This window comes from Cyprinus carpio, chromosome A14 (assembly GCF_018340385.1).
Source record: "Cyprinus carpio isolate SPL01 chromosome A14, ASM1834038v1, whole genome shotgun sequence".
Taxonomy (NCBI): domain Eukaryota; kingdom Metazoa; phylum Chordata; class Actinopteri; order Cypriniformes; family Cyprinidae; genus Cyprinus; species Cyprinus carpio.
Window position 1 is genome coordinate 13,053,979 of NC_056585.1, and position 22,127 is coordinate 13,076,105.

General features: G+C 36.3%; 1 protein-coding gene across 2 annotated transcripts; it reads right to left on the reverse strand.

Annotated features, from left to right (window-relative positions):
- Positions 1-1,050: 1,050 nt before the first annotated feature.
- On the reverse strand, positions 1,051-14,405 carry LOC109079770 (fibroblast growth factor 18-like). Of its 2 annotated transcripts, none has more exons than XM_042769903.1 (5): positions 13,504-14,405; positions 13,264-13,300; positions 8,570-8,732; positions 3,744-3,850; positions 1,051-2,567 (listed from the first exon to the last, which is right to left on the reverse strand). In XM_042769903.1, exons 1-5 carry the CDS (start codon positions 13,533-13,535, stop codon positions 2,289-2,291), a joined length of 618 nt encoding a protein of 205 aa, XP_042625837.1. In that variant the 5' UTR covers positions 13,536-14,405; the 3' UTR covers positions 1,051-2,288. The 2 variants fall into 2 exon arrangements, with proteins under 2 accessions (XP_042625837.1, XP_042625836.1); XM_042769902.1 differs by having other exon boundaries at positions 1,054-2,567; positions 8,561-8,732; positions 13,504-14,374.
- Between the last annotated feature and the right edge of the window lie 7,722 nt (positions 14,406-22,127).

A 22,127-nucleotide genomic window follows, 5' to 3' on the forward strand; every position in this document is an offset into this window, starting at 1 on the left:
ACACACGTGGGCCTATTAAATGTGATTCAAGCCTAATGCACAGTCTTACACTTAAGTCTTGTGTCAGCTTGGGATGCAATAACAACTCATTTGATTGCATTATTCTGCTGACATCTGGTTGAAAATTAAACAAAATATAAAATGCTGTTAATGTTTTCTTAAAGAAAAAAACCCTGAAATAACAACAGTTCTTGAATATTTTTAACAAGAATAATTATAACATTTTCCTTAAAAATATGGGAATAAATGACAGCTGCAAACTTTATTTATCATGGCACTGAATGTGAGTGTTTAGCAACCCAGTTGCTATGTTCTCTCTCTCTCTCTCTCTCTCTCTCTCTCTCACTGTCTGTGTCTATAGATTTCAGCATTATGTATCTTGAGGTTCTGCTAATGAAGGGTTTGTGATTGCGAAGATGAAGGATATGCAACAGTTATCTGGAAATATACAGGAGCAAAGATTGCAACAATCAAACAAAGTCCCAGAATTTATTAACTATTTTTTAAATATCTATGGATGTATGAGTTCAAACCTAAATTTTCAAATTTGAAAAAAATAATAATAATAATAATAATAATAATGTTTTTGATGTATCTGTGAATTTGCTCCATAGTTTTTCATTGGTTTCAATATAAAACAAATGCAATGAATGAATGAATGAATGAATGAATGATTCTTTAACTTCTAAATCACTATCTAAACATTCTTAAATCAAGATATATTTACTAAAGAAGCACCATGACTTAAGATATTAAGCCCTGGTTTCTGATAAATGCATCAAAATTTTATGCTTAAAACCAGAAAATATACCTGTCAAAATTGAGGAAGAAAGTCCTTTTTTGTAGCGCATTTTTGGGTGTTTCCAAACTCAGAACATGAATTTGTTGTTTTCAATAAAACATTAGACTGAAAAGTATCTTTTGACCAATATATTTGATAATGAAATCACACTACACCTGTCTACAGGAGCAGGCAGGTTATATGTAATGCAAAGTTGAGTTTCTAGCACTGCAATATTGCTAGAAATACACACAAAAACAGGCATAACAAAAATTCATTTTCCATATATAGTCCTCTTTTTTATTATTATTAACAGAGGTCAAATAAATTCATCAAATCATATTTACAGAGAAAGGCAATAAATATTTTATAATAGTAATAAAATTATTATTTTTTGCATACATTTATTTAATCGTACGAGTGGCATGATTGTTAGTAATGTCTGACAGATGATGAGTATATAGACGAGTGTATACTACAGCTATACTCATATAGAGAGTCAACCTCACCAACACTGGCTGGAGTCCAGCGTCTGCAGTCTCAAACCTTCTAGAACTGAGAGAAAGCATTCTAGAACACAAAGGACATGACTGATTGTCAGTCGGACTGATTTCATTGGCTGAATGACCTGAAAGTAGTCAAAATCCGACACTTGTTGAGTGTCCGGGACGTTAAGAGCAATGCATCATACCTGGTTTTGCATAACGTATTTTGGTAGCTAACATTTAGGGTTACGGCATAATCAGCACGTATGCATGATCCAAATGTAGAGCATCAGAGCAATTCCCCAAACCTTATTTCAGTCCCTTCATATCCAGGCTCACGTCTGGTGGTTCTTACACTCACTACTACTACCACAGCTAAAGCTGATATCTGGCTAGTCAAAGCACATCGATCTAAGATGAATCACAGAAAACAGAAAAAATATCGAAGCGTTCTGTGCATTTGGCCCAACAGAAGGCCTGGTGTCCGTTCAGACTAGAAAGGCATCCGACAGAGAGGCTCTTCAAAATATTGCACTCAAAGCTTCACGTTTACCTATGGAGGCCTGCAAAGGTCACATGACTCTGTTATCGCTCTCTCGTTGTGTCTCCATGAGTGGAAAGTACTGGATCCTTGTTGTTGGGGGCAACACAAATGAAAATAAAAGGTTTCCCAGGTGGTGCAGTTTGCTCTTGTCGCTATTCCAGAGTTTTAAACGCGTCAAAGCAGGAGACACTAGTCCCTTATAGGTCATCCTTAGTTAATCCAGTATAAATAAAATAACAGACGCCAATATTACATTTTTTTTTTTTAAAAAGACCCACATTCAACAGCTGGGAGAAACTTGACACTTCTGAAATATAAAAATAAAACATCTTTGAACTATTTTTTAAGATTTTGTCTCTTTTCCGTAGCCATTGTTTATTTGTGTCTTCCTTCTCCTGTTTCGGATTAGATTAAGGTGTTTGTAAGAAAAGAAGCACGTTGTGTCCTCGGGGAGCAGTGTGTACTCATCCCCACTGTCTCAGTTCGTTTTGGGGTTGGATTTTAAACGCCGTGCCCTTCGTGTCCGTTTCGTTACCGTCGTGAAACGGAACTCTTCCAGAGGGTCCGCTTTTCCTTTGGGGTGGCGCTTCATGAAATGCACTTCCTGCTGCGTTTGCGTGGTGTTGGATCCTTTCTTGGGTCGACCCTTTCGGTTGAAACCCAAATACCAGCCTCTGTACTTGGCTGACACCAGCGCCGTGTAGTTGTTCTCCAAATATTCCTCCACAAAGACGCACTCTTGGCTATTCCCATTGGGCTGAGAAGAAAAGGCGAGATGAAATGTCAGAAAAACAGTATACAAAACATGAACCCTAACATAAAATAGTTTTCTCAAAGTTAATGACCAAGGATGTTCATAGACTTAAAAAGGAAAATACTATATATACTGGTGAAACTGTCAACAACACACCCAAGTCGTATTTCCAATAAAATAAAATAAAATAATAAAATAAAATAAAATAAAATAAAATAAAATAAAATTAAATATTAAAATAAAATAAAATAAAATAAAATAATAAAATAAAATAAAATAAAATAAAATAAAATTGACTGCAGAATGACTGACCAATCAGAATCAACTAATTTAGAGAGTGATTAATAAACATATAACTATGTGTTGATAATCCACTGAGTGAGGAAATTTTAGAGAGAGGCGCTCTTTTTTTTAAACTATTTTTTTTATTTTTACAATATATGTGTATCTCAAAATGTTTTCAAAGTTTGATTAAAAACTGATCTGCACTTCACACACCTACTATAAAACTATTGCATGTAAGGGCGCCTACTTATCTTAAAAAGAACAATGTTTTTAAAAGAATGACCAGCTTCTGCCAACAAGACATTAATTGTGCCCTTCAACTTTGGGTCAGTTCAAAACAAGCCAGTGAAGCACGTAATGTCCCATTCATGGCAAATGTAGGTGATGTTGGTCTTTCCACTTAGATTTGTTTGTGGTATGGAAGTTACAAGAACTTGGAAAAAAGGACAATTTTAACTTCAAACAGCCAGCCTCAATATTTCACTCTTGTTTAAATAGATGGTATGAAAATGTGTGTTGACTGGCTCCATTATGTAACCATCATGAGTTGGTTACAGTAGCAGTGGTTTTGGTCCCAATTTCAAACTCATACATCAAGCTGACATATGCTAAACAAGCAACACACAAGTAATCATATTTGTGACTGCAAATACACATCAGTTCATGCGTAAATCAAAAGCATACACACAGGAACCGAAAACAATTTCTTGTTACATGCATATCACAATTAAATGTGGCCCAAACTTGTTTTTATACCTGTTTTTTTTTTTTTTGTTTGTTTGTTTGTTTGTTTGTTTGTTTGTTTGTTTGTTTGTTTGTTTTAGCAAGACAGTGTGAACAGCAAATCACATCGAACCTGATATTTTCAGTTCCAATATTTGATAGTAAACATACCTTTCCAATAATTTTGCCATTCTTGTTCATGCAGATGTAGTATCCACTCTCTTTCCCTTTTATTCTAATGTGACTCCCGAATGTCTCCGTCTCCACAACAAGTAGAGCTGCAGGTAAAAATAAAACAAAGTTTATTTAGGGTTCATGAAGGAAATATAATGCTCACAGAATAAAAAACTATTTGTTAGAAATATACTCCTAAAAATACTATATCTGGGTGAATCTGTTAAGAACACTCCTTAGTCATATTAACACAAAACAGAACAATACAGGTTTCATTTTCATTGTATATTTAGATTTTTTCTTTGTGACTAGTTTAATGACAATTTCCCACAAATTCTTTTTACTGAAGCATATTTAAAAACATATATTATGATATTATTCGTATTTATACACATATAAATATATATAGGCTATATATATCCCCCCTCCCCATGGGTGTGATAGTTACTATTTTTTTATATAGCTGTATGAGAAAAAAAAATACTTTTAAGTATTTATGTACTAAATACTACTTCATATAGTATTTAGTACATGATATAACATACCTTTTATTCAAAAGGTATACATTTGGCAACTATGAAAAAAAAATAATAATAAATAAAGCTGTAAGAGAAATGTAAGTTTCATCATACACTACAGCTCCCTCACAACCCCTAAACACCCAACTCTCTCTCTTTCTCTCTGTAACCACCTTTGTTAAGGGTCCCTCTCTTGGGGGGAAGCAATCTGCCAAAATCCTTGGAGCAGTTCAGATCCCCAGGGATTGGGTTTCCACTTGCCTTTTGTTCATGCTCACTCAATCAAAAAGTTAGAATGATCCATTTGTTTAACACACTGGGCTATTCAAAGGTGCTCAAACCAGAGAGGCTTAGAGTGCAGCACCAAAACTGTCCCCTTCCAAAACAGCCCAGGGCAACATGAGAGGAACGACTAATCCAGGCAGGGCACTTAAGATCAAATGAGGGTGGGAAAGATCCCACTCCTCAGTGGCATGGACCCCTTTAACAAGAGCATGACGTTTTGAAAGATATGCCTGAAAAATACAGCAAATATTCCTGCATTTAAATCATCTCTGTACCTAAAAACCAAATGCTTAAAGCAGACAGCCCACCATCTGTGCATCTCTCACACCAGCTGATTTCCTACTGGTGCAGCTTATTAATATTAAAGCACAGATGTCAACCGGACACATTGACCTTCAGTAATGTGAATGTTTTATTATCCCAAACAGGGGTGAAACTGAAGACATTTTTGAAATGTTTCTGCAAAGTGAGTGTTTTCTGATAATTGAGCCATGCGAGTGCAAGATCTGATCCGGCAGTGTGTTCAAATATAAGACGTAGAGTTGTTTTCATGTTGCATAAATGCATAAATGCACATTTGAAATAAATCTAATGCATTAACTCAATCTGACTCAAAACACATAAAGGAGACATTGGATGCAAAATTCACTTTTACTTGGTGTTTGATTCTTAATTTTATATTGTGTTTGTGTGTAAATGTGTATTTGCAGTGTTTGAAATCCATTCACTCCTTTTTTAATCCCCAAAAAACCAAAACAGCCTCAATTATCAGGCTGTTTTGATTTTCTGAGCAGTATGATGTCATATTGCACAAGCCCCGCCCACGGCTGCTGACAGACTGTCCTGTATTAGCATATTTCAGCCCTCAGCCAGTTGTACGCTGGGCACCATTTTCTTAGCGCTCCAGCAGCTGTAGCAACAACAGTGTCTTGTAAGCAATGTAGCTGTTTGTAAAATGTAGTTGAATGTAAACGTGAACAAAAGAGTCTTAATTTTCTCCCGAAATCAGAGCCACTGAGGACGCAGAGTATTAGTTTTGGTTTTGATGGTAATGCACCACTGAATATACAAAAAAAACAGAAGAGAGGGGTGGGGTGAGCAGTAGCTCATTATCATTTAAAGAGACATGCACCGAAACGGCTAGCTGTGAACAGAGCTGTTTTTGACAAGATAAAAAGGGTGTTGTTTTACGCAAACATTGAGGAATTTTTACCAAAGTATGTTGCAGACATTTCATGAAGACCCTAAAGAATCATACCAACTTGTGGAAAATAGACATCTGATGTCCCCTTTAAAAAAACAGCTCAGAATTGAGGCATGAATAAAACAAGCTCTGCTCTCCTTTTGTTTTTAGAATGTTCAAACTTATTAACGTTGACAGGACAGCAAGAACAGGGCAAAGCTGAGACAGAGGAGCACAGTGTGTGTGTGTGTGTGTGTGTGTGTGTGTGTGTGTGTGTGTGTGTGTGTGTGTGTGTGTGTGTGTGTGTGTGTGTGTGTGTGTGTGTGTGTGTGTGTCAAGGAGTTCACAGGTGCCAGGTGTGGGGGTTTACCTGGATCTGCCTCCTCTCATGTTAACACAGGTATAGAGGATCTGCTCAGCTAATACTGCACTGCTTAACCAGACACTAACACATTCAAGCAGTAAACAACAACAGCACTGCTATAAACTATAAATGTCAACTGAATAAAGAACATTACCAGCATTGCCAAAAAAAAACACTAGATCCTAATTTAACATAAGAAATTACAAATCTGACCTAAACAAAGCTTGATTCCACAAGTTGTCATGTTTTGTGTTCAAATATTATTATCTACAGTGCAACAGAGGGATCCTCACACTTTTTTGTCCACTTAAGATTTTAAATTTGTTTCAGTAATTTAAAGAAACATTGGCATGTTCACGGTACGCAGATATCAGTTAATGGTCACATGACATGCAGGAAAACAAAATATTTATATAATATATTTTTATTTTGATTGTTTTCGTTTTAAAATTAAGTTTAATTGGACTTAACATAATTAATCATTATTTTAATCAACTCAGTTTGGGAAACCCTGGCAAGCACATGTTGAATTCTAAACATTGCCACAAGGGACGCTATAGCAAACACAAGCATTCACTGTCTGCTTCCATGGTAACAATTTTCATTTAGGTCAGCTTCATGCTGTTTAATGGCACAGATATTTGAAGATTGTAAGATTTATGACAATTCTGAACACAACCCTGAAACACAACCATCAAAACACCATCACCATCAATGACCAAATTAACAGTAAATAAAAGTGATAGCTCACCCAAAAATAAAATCTATGATCTATGATCATTTACTCGCCCTCATGTTGCTCAAAATCTATATGATACATAAATACTTATCTCATGAACTTTCATGTATGTACTAGATCGATATCAAGATTTTCAGTGGATATTTTCTTAAATTCTATTAAGTTGCACTAAATAAAAAAAGTCATACAAGTTTGGACCAACATGTTGGTTAGAAACTATAAACAGAAATATAATTTTTAGGTGATGTGCCTTTAATTATTCTTAATCCTGCATCCTGGTGTTCATCTAATGTGTCACAAAATGAACAAAAACTTCAGCTCACATTAAAACATTTCTCTTCACTCACATTACAGTTAAGCATGGGCATAAGAATAAAATTCCATACAAGAAGAAACAAACAGAAACGGAGCACTAGAAATCCAAAGGATTATAAAACTACATGGATTATGCAGGTATAGGAATCCAGGACTAAAGGTTTATGGAGTCATGTCTGTTGTGGAATCTTCATGCTGAACAGCTCTAACTGATACAACCGAGCACAAAACTGAAATATAAACATGCTTGTATCAATCGACAAAGTTAAGAACAGCATTCAGTGTGTTTATCTTCAGTTCTAGGCTCTGGTCTCACACTCGTACCACTGGGGCATGCTGCCCATCAGTTCTGTGGTTTTTGTTTTGTTTATACTTTGACACATTTTGATTAATTACAGCTCAGGTTGGATGTTAAAGAGAAGAAGTTCATCTTAGATACGATATTAGCATGCCTAGATGGAATTCTCTGCCCTGATTTGGGGAAATATGGTATTTAAACATGGTAAAATGAGTTCAATGAAGCTAATGGAGAGTACTAAACACTTTATCTTAGTGGAATGCATTAGTTACATTAGCCTAATTATTAAGCAAATTAAAATGCAAGAGGCAGCGTTAATGATTCTGAAGCTATACATAATTATCAGAAAACTTATTGAAGCGCGCTCACAGTCATATAGAAAGACTTGAAGATATGCAACACAAAAATATATAAGATAGTTAAAGGGATAGTTCACCCAAAGATGAATCAGACTGATTCAGTTCTCAAATTCAACTCACCGAATACACTTACATGCACACAAATATTCTGATATGAATCATGCAATATTTTGATTATAATTGAATCAGACCACAATCTGATTGCCCAATTCAGTTTAATAATATTCTGGTTCCTTAAATTCTGATTCCCACCCATAGAATATACAGTTTGTTACATGTAAACATCAATATTGTGTACATATGTATGTATATATTGTATTCAGAATATGGCTGTAACCTGAATATAGTCCTTAAACAGAATTTGATATGCATGAAAATATTCAATGATGCTGTCACGGTGGTTAACATTATTTTCAGTGAATAATGGCTTATTGTGCCTACTATTATAATACCTCTGTGGGTTTTTGCATCTTTTTTAAGAGCCTCAGTCATTGCAAGTGCATGGAAAAGATTAACCAGTGGTAACCAGTGACCAGTCTTAATAACTCCCCCGTTTGTGTTTAACAAAAGAAACAAAGTCATACAGGTTTGGAACAACACAAGGGTGAGTAAATGTTGACAGAAATTTCACTTTTGGTTGAAATATCCCTTTAAATTATTCTACGTTACATGTTCAACAGCAAACTATACACTAAGTCAAATGTTACAGGTTCTACTGGGTGGTTTATTCAGAGCACAGGAACACTCCCGTACCGTACTTGCCCCCATCGTCTCCATTGGCATTGATCTTCTTGCCCAGGATCTGCACGTGTTTCCCAGTGGTTCGGCTGTAGAGCTGATATATCCGCACCTGCTTCCGACTCACGTCGTCTCTGGTTTGGTTCTTAATGTAGAACCGGAAGTCGGCGGAACTCTGGTGAGATTCCTACCAGCAAGAACAAAATGGTGTTGATCTAATTCTTGATTCAGTTTTACAACTTCATGCATTTCAACACTTGTGCTGTGCTGCAAATCCTTTACCTAATTTGGTGTTCCTGGTCAAAAATGACCAGCCTTTTAAAAACTGCTTATACATCTCTTATTATGCTTGATGGTCGTAGGCCAAACTGATTGGTCGTAGGCCTCATTGATCTGATCTTATGCACCTCCATTTTTGGGAGAAAAAATGCCTTATTTGTCGATAATTTGGGGAATGTTCACTCAAAAACTCAGGTGCATGAGCTCAGATCAACCAGTTCCAAAAATAAATTCAAAACCTGTGCTAATTGAAAGAAAACAAGTTGATGAAATGATTAAATCCAATAGTATAATGATAAATTTATTTAAAAAAAAAAAAACTTTACCAGTAGACCAGTCATTTTGGACTGGGAACACCACAAGAGTGACAAGGTGGGAAAAATCCCCCCAAAAAGTACAAAAATGATCCAGTTTTTCAGAAGTTGTTATACAATGTGTGAGCAAAGCCAGAAAGTTTTAGTTCAAAGCAACAACATTAACTAGCATTTTTGGGGAAAAGAAATTCATCTGTGCATCAAATGGCATTAACCACCGATTAGACTTTCATCATGTGAAACAACAGGATGGAATTTCATAAATTGGGAATTGACTGGAAAGTGGCCATTACATGCCAGGAAAGTGGTAGTCGTTTCAGAGGAAAAGTGATTTTTCATTTTGAAAAAAAGATTATGATAACACAGCTTTTTTTTTTTTTTTTTAGGAAAACCATGCTACGATGAAACATTCACATTAAGACTAGGAATGAGTATTAACAAACTAAATAGGGTTAAATTTTGATATCATGTTAAATCAACACTAAACTTATTACAGCTCAAATTCAATTTGTTTTAGATTTTGAAAAGTTTTAAAAGCATAATTGATTCTGTTATTTTCCAGTTAACTCCTGGCAACCTGCTCTGAAACAAACTTTATCTTACAAAATCCTATATAAATAAAGGTGACTTGACTTGACTTAGTTGTAAACAATAAAAAATTCAATGAAAGTTCAGATCAGAGTGATGTTTTGGTGCCTAACTGGTGCCTAACCCCTCCCTCCCTCTCTCTCTCTCTCTCTCTCTCACTCACTCACTAAATAAAACATCTGAATACTCTGAGCCTGGAGCTACACCGAGAAGTAAAGTTTTCAATTTCCACTAGCAAGTCTCCAGCAATTATCCACCTGAAAGATTTAACTCTATCATCAAACAAATATCTGCCTAAGGTAAGAATCACACTCATAAATCACACAAAGAGCGGGAAGTACATGTACACAACTGAAGACTGCTGCACTGGTACACACACACAAACACACAAACTACTAACATAATATATATATATATATATATATATATATATATATATATATATATATATATATATATATATATATTATACATATATATAAATATATATAGCTTGCCACAACATCTCCTGTTGCTCACATTTACACTCACCTGAGGCTTTATATAAAAATCACCAATCCACCACTCATTCAATATCCTCCTATCTTTGCTCCTCCTCCTCTTCTGTCATCCTTCCATATGTGAGGAAAACATATACTTCTAAAAACCCTGGAATCTCAGTCCCAGCCAAGACTACTCTCACGGGCAGAAACGAGGGGTAATTACCCTGTAATGAGCTTTTATGTGGCTTCTCTCAGGTGGTTAATTACGCTCACTTTACATGCTTCCACTCCATGTTATTTTAACCTCACCTAATTAATGATATTTAGGGAGCATGAGGGGAAAAGCAGCTCACGGTGAAAAGAAAAAAAAGAAAAAGAAAATTTAATTTTTTTTTTTTTTTGAGATTGAATATTGATTAGTGATTAATGCTGGATTGTTGAGTGTTACATCAACCCATTAATACACGAATTATATTACAAATTAAAAAAAAAAAGTTACTCCAGAACTATGTAATTATTCCCATTTTTTCCCAAGATAATGCATTTTAAGAGAGCTAAATAAAAGATTGAATATACTGATAAAACACTACCATTTTTATTTGATTTTGAAAGTAATTCTAGTTTAATATAATTTCAAATGTAATTTATTCATGTGATGCAACATTGATTTTTCAGCATCATTACTGTTGTCATATAATTCTTATTGATATTAGTTGAAAACAGCTGCTTAATAGTTTTTGTGGAAATTGTGACATATTTTTCAGGATTCTTTGGTGAATAGAACATTTTTAAGGATTTTTTTTATTTTTAATAATAATAGCTTTTATATGATTTTATTTTTCTTTATTTTTTGAATATTTGCTGAATAAAAATATTAATTTCATTAAAAAAGAAATAAAATATAAACATGGAGAAGAACTTTTGAATATATGCTATAATAATAATAATAATAAATAAAAATAAAAATGCAATGACATATAAAGAGGGCAATCATATAGAATTATGTGAAAAGGTCAAAGGTAATCATTTGTAGTGGTTTGGATGCAAAATGACATCATGAATCCTGAAAGTTAAAAATAACATTTAAAGATCTGACGAGGGCAGTGGACACATGCACTAAAGGGTTCAACAAACCAAAAGGCATTTCTCAACATACTTAAGCGGTATTATGGCGTTAAAAACAACAATTATACATATATTACTTCAAGTTGGTCATCCTAAGGTCATCTCAATTCTTCTAGAAAAATGAACTGCATTATTTTCAGTCATTGTTATAAATATTACATTATTTTCCTAGATGAAGACATGGATTACATTCAAAGAGGAATCATCATATACGCTGGTCTCTCTTTTATGTCAAAAACAACTCAGTTTAATGCAGAATCAAGGTTAATTCTGAGCTCTTAGCCAATTTCAGCTCACAAAAAGCAAACACATACACACTCCTCGGAAGGATTTACTCTGAAGTCTGGCCATCTAGTCAGACACAGAGGTGTGTTTTGTAGACAGTTGCGTACGGACAGGAGCGGGAAGGCAGAGGGCATGCCTATGCAGGGAGCTAGCCACGGCCAAACATTTTTATCACGCCGCCCGACTCCCTTCAAAGCCAACCTATAGGCAAACGAATCTCAAAAGCCCGACTTCAAAAGCCCAGCCCCGTCCCGAGCACTCTTGCATGTCAGATAGGCCCTATCTGCAGACACCACTCTCTGCGCAGGATGCATCTCAGGAAACAACGCTTCAGTGCACCGCCACTTAAACTGTGCTTATCGCGCCGTCTTTCACTGCATCTCCTTAATAACAACTTTGTTTGTTTTCTCAGGGAGAACCTACAACAACAGCGAAGCCTACGGTTAGCAGTGGAAGCAGGTGATACGTATACTCTGTCTATCAATGACCTAAAGAAGTACTACTGTCATCACTGCCACACTAAAGCCTTGTTTGTGCCAACTGCTTTGGAACAAAACTGAATGCACAAAATTATATAACCAACATGGGTCTCGTTTTCTTCAAAGCGGTGGCTTTTGTTCCTGGTCTGAGCAGTGATCGCCCCCTTCTATTACGACATTCTGATGCAAGTTTTATAATCACAATGCCTTGACCCATTTGCCAGGAGAAAACGGGCTCTCATTAAGCTGTTCCCGCCTTGTGCGGAATGTACATCTGTCAGTAAAGAAGGATTTGAGGAACTGCAGATATTTAATTACTTATGTGTTAGGTATATTTTGTCGGTTGAATTCAAAGGATTAGTCACCTTCCTCAAAGTGTTGGGAGAGTCTGAGATTGCAGCTAGTCTTACCTTAATAGCTTTTAAAAGGAACAAAAAAATAAATGAAAGTTATTTGGTCACTTAGCCTCCTTAGAGTTATTACTTTGAAGTTGATGTACACTATATATGTCTTTACTTGTGTATATATATATATATATATATATATATATATATATATGTGTGTGTGTGTGTGTGTGTGTGTGTGTGTGTGTGTGTGTGTGTGTGTGTGTGTGTGTTATGCATTTTTTGTGGGTTTTAGTCAACCTAATCTTAATTGTATTTAATATGTAATTAACTTAATTTAAATGTCATTTATGGTCAATCCAAAATGTTCATCCTAGAAATAAATATTCCACACACAGAGACAAAAAGACATCTATTTCATCTCCACTAAAAGGTCACTGAGTTCATAAAATTTAAACGCACAAATTGATTATTTTAGCAATCAACGTTAAATCAGTCAAAACATGAGTTTACTTACTATTCTGAACGGAAATAATGACTCCTAATGAATTACTAGATTCATGGACAAACACAAATAAAAGGCACAAAAGGAAAACCCAGACTTTTAGAGAAAAGGAAATGCAATTCCTCTGAAAAGACCACCAACAGATCCAAAGATTCTTTTTAATTGTACAGCCTCTGGGGTGTAGATTTCCCATGCCTCTGTTTTCAAAACCTTAAGAAAACAAATTAAACAAGCTTTGTGTTTGCGCACCGGCGGCACATCCTCATAATCCCTGCCTTAATCCAGATTCATGACGACAGTGAAACAGACAGACTTACCTGCAACTGGAAGTAGAGGACCAGAAAATGTAAACACCTGGAGAGAGAGAGAGAGAGAGAGAGAGAGAGAGAGAGAGAGAGAGAGAGAGAGAGAGAGAGGAAGTAAGGAGGGGTGAATCACAAGTAATTACACAGATAAAAATGTAGCTGTTCATCTTAAACCTGGCTTTGAGCGACTTCTATTGGCAAGAATGTACGAACTCAAGGTGAATCAAAGAGATTATTAAGAATATTCCTTACACGTATATGAACCTTGACGGCAGAACAGACATCTTGTTCAAATACACCTGTTTCCAGCGTTTGCCGCTCCAGTAAGTGCCGCAAGGAGCCCCGGCACTATCTCACACACAAAATCCCGGAGGAGAGGTGCAATCCCAAGGAAAAGAGAGATAAAGGAAGTGTAAATGTGTCGCTGGAAGCAGCATGAGGCTCTTTCTTGTTTGAAAAAGATCTGAATCAACGCTGTCTTCCCGTGGTGTCCACGCTCCTCCGCGGTCCGCGCGCGCTGCGCTCTCTCGCCAAAGCGCGCAGAAGTATGAATTGGTCAGAAAGGCTGAAGCGGGGGTGTCTCCTACAATCCGCGATCTTTAGTGCTTATTCTTGATCCAGTATGCGATATAAAAAGATAAAATCCGTTTGTACCTGCCGACGTCACCTGAAAGTGCACACCTTACGTGGATCATTCCAAGCTTCCCGTGTCCATTGTTTGGAGAGGGAAAACTTTTCCAACAAGTCCAAGCTGTCAGGATAGATGAGTTACGTTCATAAGTTTCTTCTTTAGTTGTTGCTTCACTGTTATCCAAGTCGTTTGTACATAAAAGACGCACAGACAAATCCTGGAAGAGCGCTGTGTGATGCGACTGGACTGTCTGTCTGTGTGCCGAGGAGGGTTGGAGCGCGCTGAGGGGTTTTGGGTTGGTGGTGGGTGGAAACATGTCAGTGGTTTTCCACCTGATAGGGTGATCTGAGAGAGTCCATCGGTGCGCGGTATGCGCCTTTCCTCTGATTGAGCACAGTTTCCTTTGCACTTCTCGTAGTTTCTTAAACTCTTTCGTCGATTCGATGTGAATCTGTGAGAATTCCTTGCGGATTTCACATAGGAACTCGTAAACAGGTGCATTTCAGTTGAGCAAAACCAGACACGCGGTGTTGAGATAACCAAATTCTCATCTGATGGGGTAAAGAGAAAGAGGTGTTTCACTCACTTTTTTTCTTCAAAGTTTAAATGCATACTACTCCTACTACTACTGCTAATACTAATAATATTATAAAATGAAAAAGCTCATTATATTTTTTATAAATTATTCAAATAATATTCTTATAATTATGGTAATGTATTGATTACAGTTATTATAATCGTTAATATAGTTAATAATAAATGAATACTTGAATCAAACGCAAATAAGGACGACATAATAAAAAAGGGAAGAATTATTCAAAAAATCATGTATTAAACACATGCCAAGTTCTTAGAAATGTAATCTTTATGCCCATGATGGTTTCAAAAATATTTTGTAAAACAATATTCTACAACTATTTTTTGTCAATCTAAAAGTTGCAATAACTTACATATAAATGCATATATAAATGATATATTATACATTATTATTATAATAATTATAATATAAATATATAAATGTATTGTATTTATAGATTTTTTTTTTCTTTACATATACATGCATTTTAAATTATTATAAATATCGATGACTATCTATAAATTTTCTGGGGGGAAAATTACAAAATGTGTGATTTTTAAAAAATGTATGACATTGGCTCACTATCTATGTTTAATGATTTTCATATCACAACTAAATGGCTTTATCATAAAAAAAGTAATAAATAAATATGTATTTATTTGTCTGAGGTGGAGGTGTAAATTAAATCCCTAGATGTAGTGGTTAATGACACAACAAAATTTAAGTATTTTTTTTTTTTTAAATATGTCCATCCACTGATTACCCTCATTTCAGCTCATTTGTCAACTTCCCAAAGGTGAAAGTGTTTTATTGGTGGAGTTTGTTGATTCCTCTCAGACAGTATTGAAATGCAAGTGCTTGTCGAACTCGAATTCTCAATATTGTGCTATAAGTCATCGGGCATTGAAATGCATGAGAGGTGTGAATGTGTTTACAAGGTCTTCTGAACATGCCCCCTGCCAGCTGCAAGTTTATTCCCTCAACAGCCCTTTTCTCAGCTGTATTCAGAGAAAAAAAGAAACATTTACTCATTTACATTACTGCTTTTACATGTTTTACCAGTGTAGTCTATCATTTGCACAGAACTAAATTACAAAGCACAGCTTAGATTTATTTTAAAGGTTAAAAACTAACAAAGCATGTTGTGTAAAACAACATGGTCCAGGTGACATTTTTGCTTGTTCTAACTATTACAAACAACCGCAGATATCTATTATGAATCTGATTAAGTACTTTGTCTGACCTAGAACAGCACATGCCAAAAGAAGGTATCGGAAAAAAATTACACTTCATTAACACCAAATTAATTCCTATATAGTGACATAATTGTTATTTTTTTCTTCCTTTTAGCATGTGCGCTTTCTTGTTTGCATGCCTTTTTTAATGATTTGCATGCAAGCTCCTTCTGTATAATACAAAATAATAAAATAATATTTAAAAATAAAACGCTAACCTATAAATCAGGAAGGCTGTTGTTGATTAAGTGAATTTCCTTTGAGGTGCACCACCTGGACCATGCGGTAAGCTCACAATTATCCATTTGGGAACAACCAAAACAAAAGCAGTTTCAATGAAGAAGCGAACACAAAGATTAGTCCGTCATCATCCAAAAAAGATCAAGGGAGGCTTTGGCAATATGACAACCTACAGAACATTTCCTGCAACAAGGCCGATATTGGGACATGCAGATCTAATGAATAGGAAGTTACACTCTGGCATTCTCTTTAATTCGGAAGTGGCTAGATCTTTCTGAATATTCAAAGCTTTGGATACTGCATCTGTCTTACAGGGTATTAATTATTCACATGGTGGATTCCCAGTGCAACTTATGCTACGATGAGGGCCAAATTCATTTGTCTAGCGTGAAGCATAGACATAGTTGTGTTTAAATTGTCATTGTTATTTATTAGAATTGCAGTGCTTGGAAGAATAAAGACAAAACGAATGAGCGATAGAATCCAACAGTTATTCCTGGGAGAGCTGGAGAGGTCTACATCACACTTTTAACTTGTGAAAAACTGCTAAACCTTAAAGTGGGTCACATTTTGTATGTGCAGTAGTTAAGTGGACTGAGGAGTGATTTAACTAAACAACAAAGCTTCATTAGTCAAAGCAGCTTAATGACAGAATAGAATGCATTAAAAAAAGATAAATATGTCAGATCAAGGCATTCTGCACAAAACCGAGGCCTAAAAAAATAATAAAAACAGTGTGTCCTCAGTGCATTGGTGTAATGAAAGTTAGCAACACTGTGCAACTTTGGCATCCCTGAAGCTTAATAAAGCAGGCAAAAAAGGTCATGCACAGTTGTTCAAAGGCTTTACAAGGCCTTTTAAAGCTTGACAGAGTAACTTCACAGTTCTGGAAGTAAAGCCCAGTGTACCACATTAGTGTCAGAACACCTCCGACACACCCAGCTTCCTCCCTGCTTCCACTTTCATCTCTGACACAAACGTATAGATGGAGGGAGTCACAGCATCTGTGTCCTATTGAATTTGAAGGTGATGGAGAGACCTAATTGGCTGATTGATATCTGATGGGCTTTTTGAGTCTAGTGTGTGAAGAGAAATAACTCTATCAGTGTCTCTCACAATGGATTCAAAGGTTTTTCCGTAAACAAAAGTGAAGCAAAAATAACTTACCTATTTTTATGCATTGCACAAACATGAACAATTTAGTAAAATTTCTGTACTTTATTTTTTAAATAATTTTACATGTAGGTCATTTTTTTCCTTCTTTCACATAATAATTTTAAATGTATGCCAAATTTGAAATTGTTTCTAATATTTATAATACTCTTACAATGTTGATACTTTTTTGATGCCAATTTACAAATGTAAGCTTTTAAGATTCAGAGTTTTTAAAATGCATGCTTAGTAATTTAGCGGCATATTAAATGTGATAATATCAATATATAATGTAATATTTCTGAGTTATAGGATTTTTCATAATACAGCTATGTCATAATTATTCAATCCATATTCAACATTGCTGTTTTGAAATCACTTATAGAATAAAAATAGTTAAAACACAATTAAACCTTCGGAAACTCTATAAAAACAACTAGCTTTAGCTGTTGCAAATACATAGAATTACTCCATGCATGTGGTAAAGTTGAGTAGCAAAAATGGCCAAGACAAAAGAGCTCTCACAAGAGCTATATAGAAGAAGCTGTTTTATTGCACGCTTAAAAACAAAGGTTACCAAAGGGTTTTTTGCAATGCAACAGAAGAATGATTTTGGGTTCCCTAAAGAAGCTTTCAGTGAACAGTTCTTAAAAGAACCATTTCTTTCTTAGTGTGATGAACATTTTAATAATTCAAAGAACTTTTTTTCCTCTATAAAGAACCTTTTGTACAATGGAAATGTCCAACAGATTTTAAAAGTTCTGCATTAAACCACTGATGCTAATAGAGAATCTTTATTTTTAAGAGTGTCCATTTGAGAGTCTATGACTACAAGAACATTTCCAAAATACAAAAAGTTCATAGAAACTCAGCTGGCAGCATCATTCGAGAGTTTAAAATTGATTTTACCACAGAAAACCCAATCCAAACAGTGTCAAAAAGCAAAATTTCATCAAAGTCAATAAGATGTTTGATCAGCTGAGAAAAACACTCAATTTAATTGCCAAAGACTATATAAGAACACTAAACAAGCACAGCCTTCATGCCGGTACACCTCGCTGAACAGCATGGTTGACCAAGAACAAATGAATTTGGATATACCTGTGGAGCTCTTGAAGTACATTTTAATGAGTAGTTAGACCAAATTAAAACTTTTGAGCCCATGGATCAGTGGTATGTCTAGTGCAAAAATAAAGCAATGTTTATGACCAGAACACTACCATCACCATTAAGGTCAAACTGGAAATCTTAACTGTTTGAAAGACATCATGAATTCTTTAAAGTATCAGGCCATTTTGGTAGAGAATGTGATGCTTTCAGTGCTCAGACTGAAGCTTGGTGATCATTGGACTCTTGCAGCAGGCCAGTGATCCCAGGTATGCATCCAAATTGACCTAAACCTTGTTTAGGGACTGGTCCTAGAATGATCTTAAGTAGCCTGCTCAGTCTTCAGATTTAAATCTTATTGAAAATCTTTTGTGGGATTTGAAGAAAGCTGTGGCAACTTGGAAACCAAAGATTATCAGTGATCTGGAAGCTTTTGCATGTGAGGAATGGGCTCAGATTCCAGTAAAGAAGTAACAGAAGCTTCTAAGCACTTAGAGGTATTGGAGGTTATAGAGTAAAGGATTCTGTGGATTAAATAAATTGTGTACATTCTCTGAAAAAAGGTACAAAAACTTTCACTGCAGTACCTTTTCAAATGGTACTAATATATACCTTAGTACCGTAGTGACAGCTTTTGTACATTACATGATGTATATGGAGTCAGTTAGAGATTTTATTTTTACATTTGAACTGAGTAACTCAACTTTGCATTTTAATCACTCAAATATATTAAAGGGATTTCAATTTTACTTTCTCTTTGGAGTGTTACAAGCTGTTCGTGCACAGATAAGATCCCTAAAGTTGCAAAGACTAACATCTCAATCCCAAAGAGATATTCTATTTAAAAGTTAAGACTTGTCCACACCCTCCTAAAATGCCTCGTTTAAACACGCCCCCACATATCTACGTCACTGTGTGGGAAGACTTGCATAACACCGCCCAAATGTTCATGCAAAGAAAGAAGGCGTAACGTTTATTCCCACTATAGTATTGTTGCTGCCGCCGCTGCCATGTCACGGAGACGCTGGGGTTTTGTTGTGAAAGCGAAACTACTTTGTTAGGCCCTCCAAAACAGGACACAACTAGAAATCAGTGGTTAAGTTATATTTACAACACTGTTCCAGAACAGTTCAACCCAAATATTCAGATGTGTGCAACGCATTTTACGGAGAACTGTTTCCCGAACCTGCAGTATCCTACAATGCCGGCTGTTCTGATTCACAGACTTTAAGCATGTTTTCATATTTCAAGAATTTGCCACTGATGATTCAAACGCGAGTTGTGAGCAGTGTAGAGTAGCACTTGTTGTTTGTCGTTTCTCTGATCACAAATGCAGACATGGTTTTATGTTTGTGCGATGCAACGCAACACGTAAAAACACAGTATAAGTCATTAATCAGTAATTATGTCCCAACTGGATGCAACAAATGTCTCGTTTGCAATGGGTTTTAATGGTTTTGTCTCGTCGCACTAGGACACGGTATCACAGTATGGTAAGGGGTGCAACATTTTCGTCACATGCTTGAGGTATTCGGCCAATCACAATGCACTGGATAGCTGGCCAATCAGAGCACACCTCACTTTTCAGAACGATGAGCTTTTTTAAAAAACGACGCATTTCAGAAAGGTGGGGCATAGAGGAGAAACAAAAGTGTACAGTATGTGGAAAATAATGTGTTTTTTAACCTTAAACGTCATAAACACACATGCACACGGCATGTACACCAAATACACAAAATAATATTCTTTTTTAGCAACATCATATGACCTGTTTAATAAACTTTATTATAGTTTACTGATGCCTTAGTTGAAGTGTTTTCATTCAATTTTATTTAGAACAGCCTTCCATCCATTGATCCATCCAATCCAACTATCTATCTATCTATCTATCTATCTATCTATCTATCTATCTACCACAGCAATGGTAAATCCCACGTTTCAAATCCCTGGTAGGTCGTTGTAGGGTCATGTCGTGTCGGACTCTGAAGGTGACAGAGAGGGTGTGTGGGGGAATCAAAGCCTTGATGTTGCTTTGAGGGTGTGCACGCATTCCTAATTTGTCCCCCGTCACACGTCGACTGCATGGAACTGTTTAGAAGCCCACCGAAGTGCAGGACACGGTGTGTGGGTGGGAACAGGAGTGTGTGTGGGGGGTGAGGAGCATTTGAAGGTCTGGGGGTGCATGTTGTGGTCTGTGGGTCTGAGAAGGTGATGCTGCCTTGGCAACCGAATTGGATAATTGCTCTGTCAGTGTAGTGCAAATCCTGGCCTGCGCATAGAACACATTAGCGTGCATCAGGCTGCGCAGCGTGGCGCTAATGATGATATTTCCCCTCTTGCTCTACGTTCCCTGTCCAACATCATAAACACTCTGTACGACTCCCTTGCCACTAGCTGCTAACATATGTTTTTCTTTTCATGACTGCATCAATTTCCATGGCTCGGTGAACTCTGTGCTCCTTAATTATTCCACAGTCGTTTTTGTAGAGTGGAGTTTAATAGATTTCAGAGAGCCGGGCTGTCAGAGCTTATCACAATAGAGTAGATGTCTCAAACCGGAGAGAGTAAATGGTTTGGGAACAGCAGGTTTCTTTGGCACTTTGGCGGAGGCCAGACGGTGGTGGCGAATCACATCGCGGGTTGCGATTTAAAGACATGGGGAAGGTGGGTTATGTACCTGTTTGGACGCTGAAAGTTATTTGATTGCTGTTATTATGCCATGACGCCTTCAATCTTCACAATGAGGCAATAAAGAGTCAAAACGTCTGAAGTGTTGACGGACAAAATTGGCATTGTCAGTCAGAGAATTACTTGGCTCTGGATGTGGGCCAGATAACCTTGTTTACATCATCTATTTAATAAAATACAATGAAGTAGTGTCACCCACCGGTCCCGAACAGAAGCCTTGTCCTCACAATGCTCAATTATATAAAAACAGTATCTCAGATTACAGTAAACACTACCTTTGCTTCCAGCTTGGGTCATCTAAGGGCACTTTACTGTTTTAAAACAGAGAAGCTTTGTTCGGGAAAGCAGACAACACTGGAGCGAGCCATATTCTTCTGTTTGAATTCACGCAGTCTCAGGTGTATTCTCTTACACCATCTCACCACTGTGTATAAACGCACACACATATACACACTCAGATTAGCAGACTTTTCTGAGAAGTGTGCTGGAGGTGTACTGTGTGTGTGTCCCTCCAGCTAGTTGAAACCAGCTTGAACTCAATGGACTAGTCTAGTCTCCCCTCCCGGACACTTTATGGGCTGGTCTGATCCGTTCCCCTGTCTAACACCTCCTTAGAGCCTGCGTTTCCTTTGTTCTGTCAATACACAAACAACCATTCACATATGGCCACTCTGTAATCAGTGAAATACTAGCCTCTGGGCTTTCAGCAACAGAGAGAGAGAGAGAGAGAGAGAGAGAGTTAGAAAAAGAGAGAAAACATCCATGACCAATCAACTCTTAAAATACCTGTCTGGCTTTTGGTTGCAGATGTTTTCTGAGGAGGACACGGATGAAAAGATCACTTTCCTAAGAGATTCACATTTTTAAGGGAATATTTAATGTCATAATTTACTTGCTAATAGTATTGTATATATAATAGTAACATTATATTAATATTATATAATAGTATATAACAGTATTTTCAGTAGCATAGAGATGAATGAAGTCACTTTCAAACCAAGCAGCTTTCTGTTGGTCAGCATGGCGAATTCGCATGAGCAGCTTGAACATGAAGGTAATCTGAGTTGGGGAACTTTTTCGCATTCATGCCAAATTCCCAGTTGCACAAATTACTCTTGAAATGACTGGATTTTGTCTGCAAATCATTTTCACAGAGCAAATGTAAATGTGATCCCACTTCAATGTCGCATTTCACCAGGAATTATGCTGTTGAAAAATAAATTAAACATAAGTTAAATCAAAAGGT

Excerpts from the sequence above, each read along its gene's own strand:
- LOC109079770 (XM_042769902.1), bottom strand. The coding sequence starts at position 13,535 with ATGTCTGTTCTGCCGTCAAGGTTCATATACGT. Across the intron at positions 8,733-13,263 it reads TCCTCTACTTCCAGTTGCAG|GAATCTCACCAGAGTTCCGC; the intron begins GTAAGTCTGTCT and ends TCTTGCTGGTAG. Across the intron at positions 3,851-8,560 it reads AGACGATGGGGGCAAGTACG|CTCTACTTGTTGTGGAGACG; the intron begins GTACGGGAGTGT and ends TTTTACCTGCAG.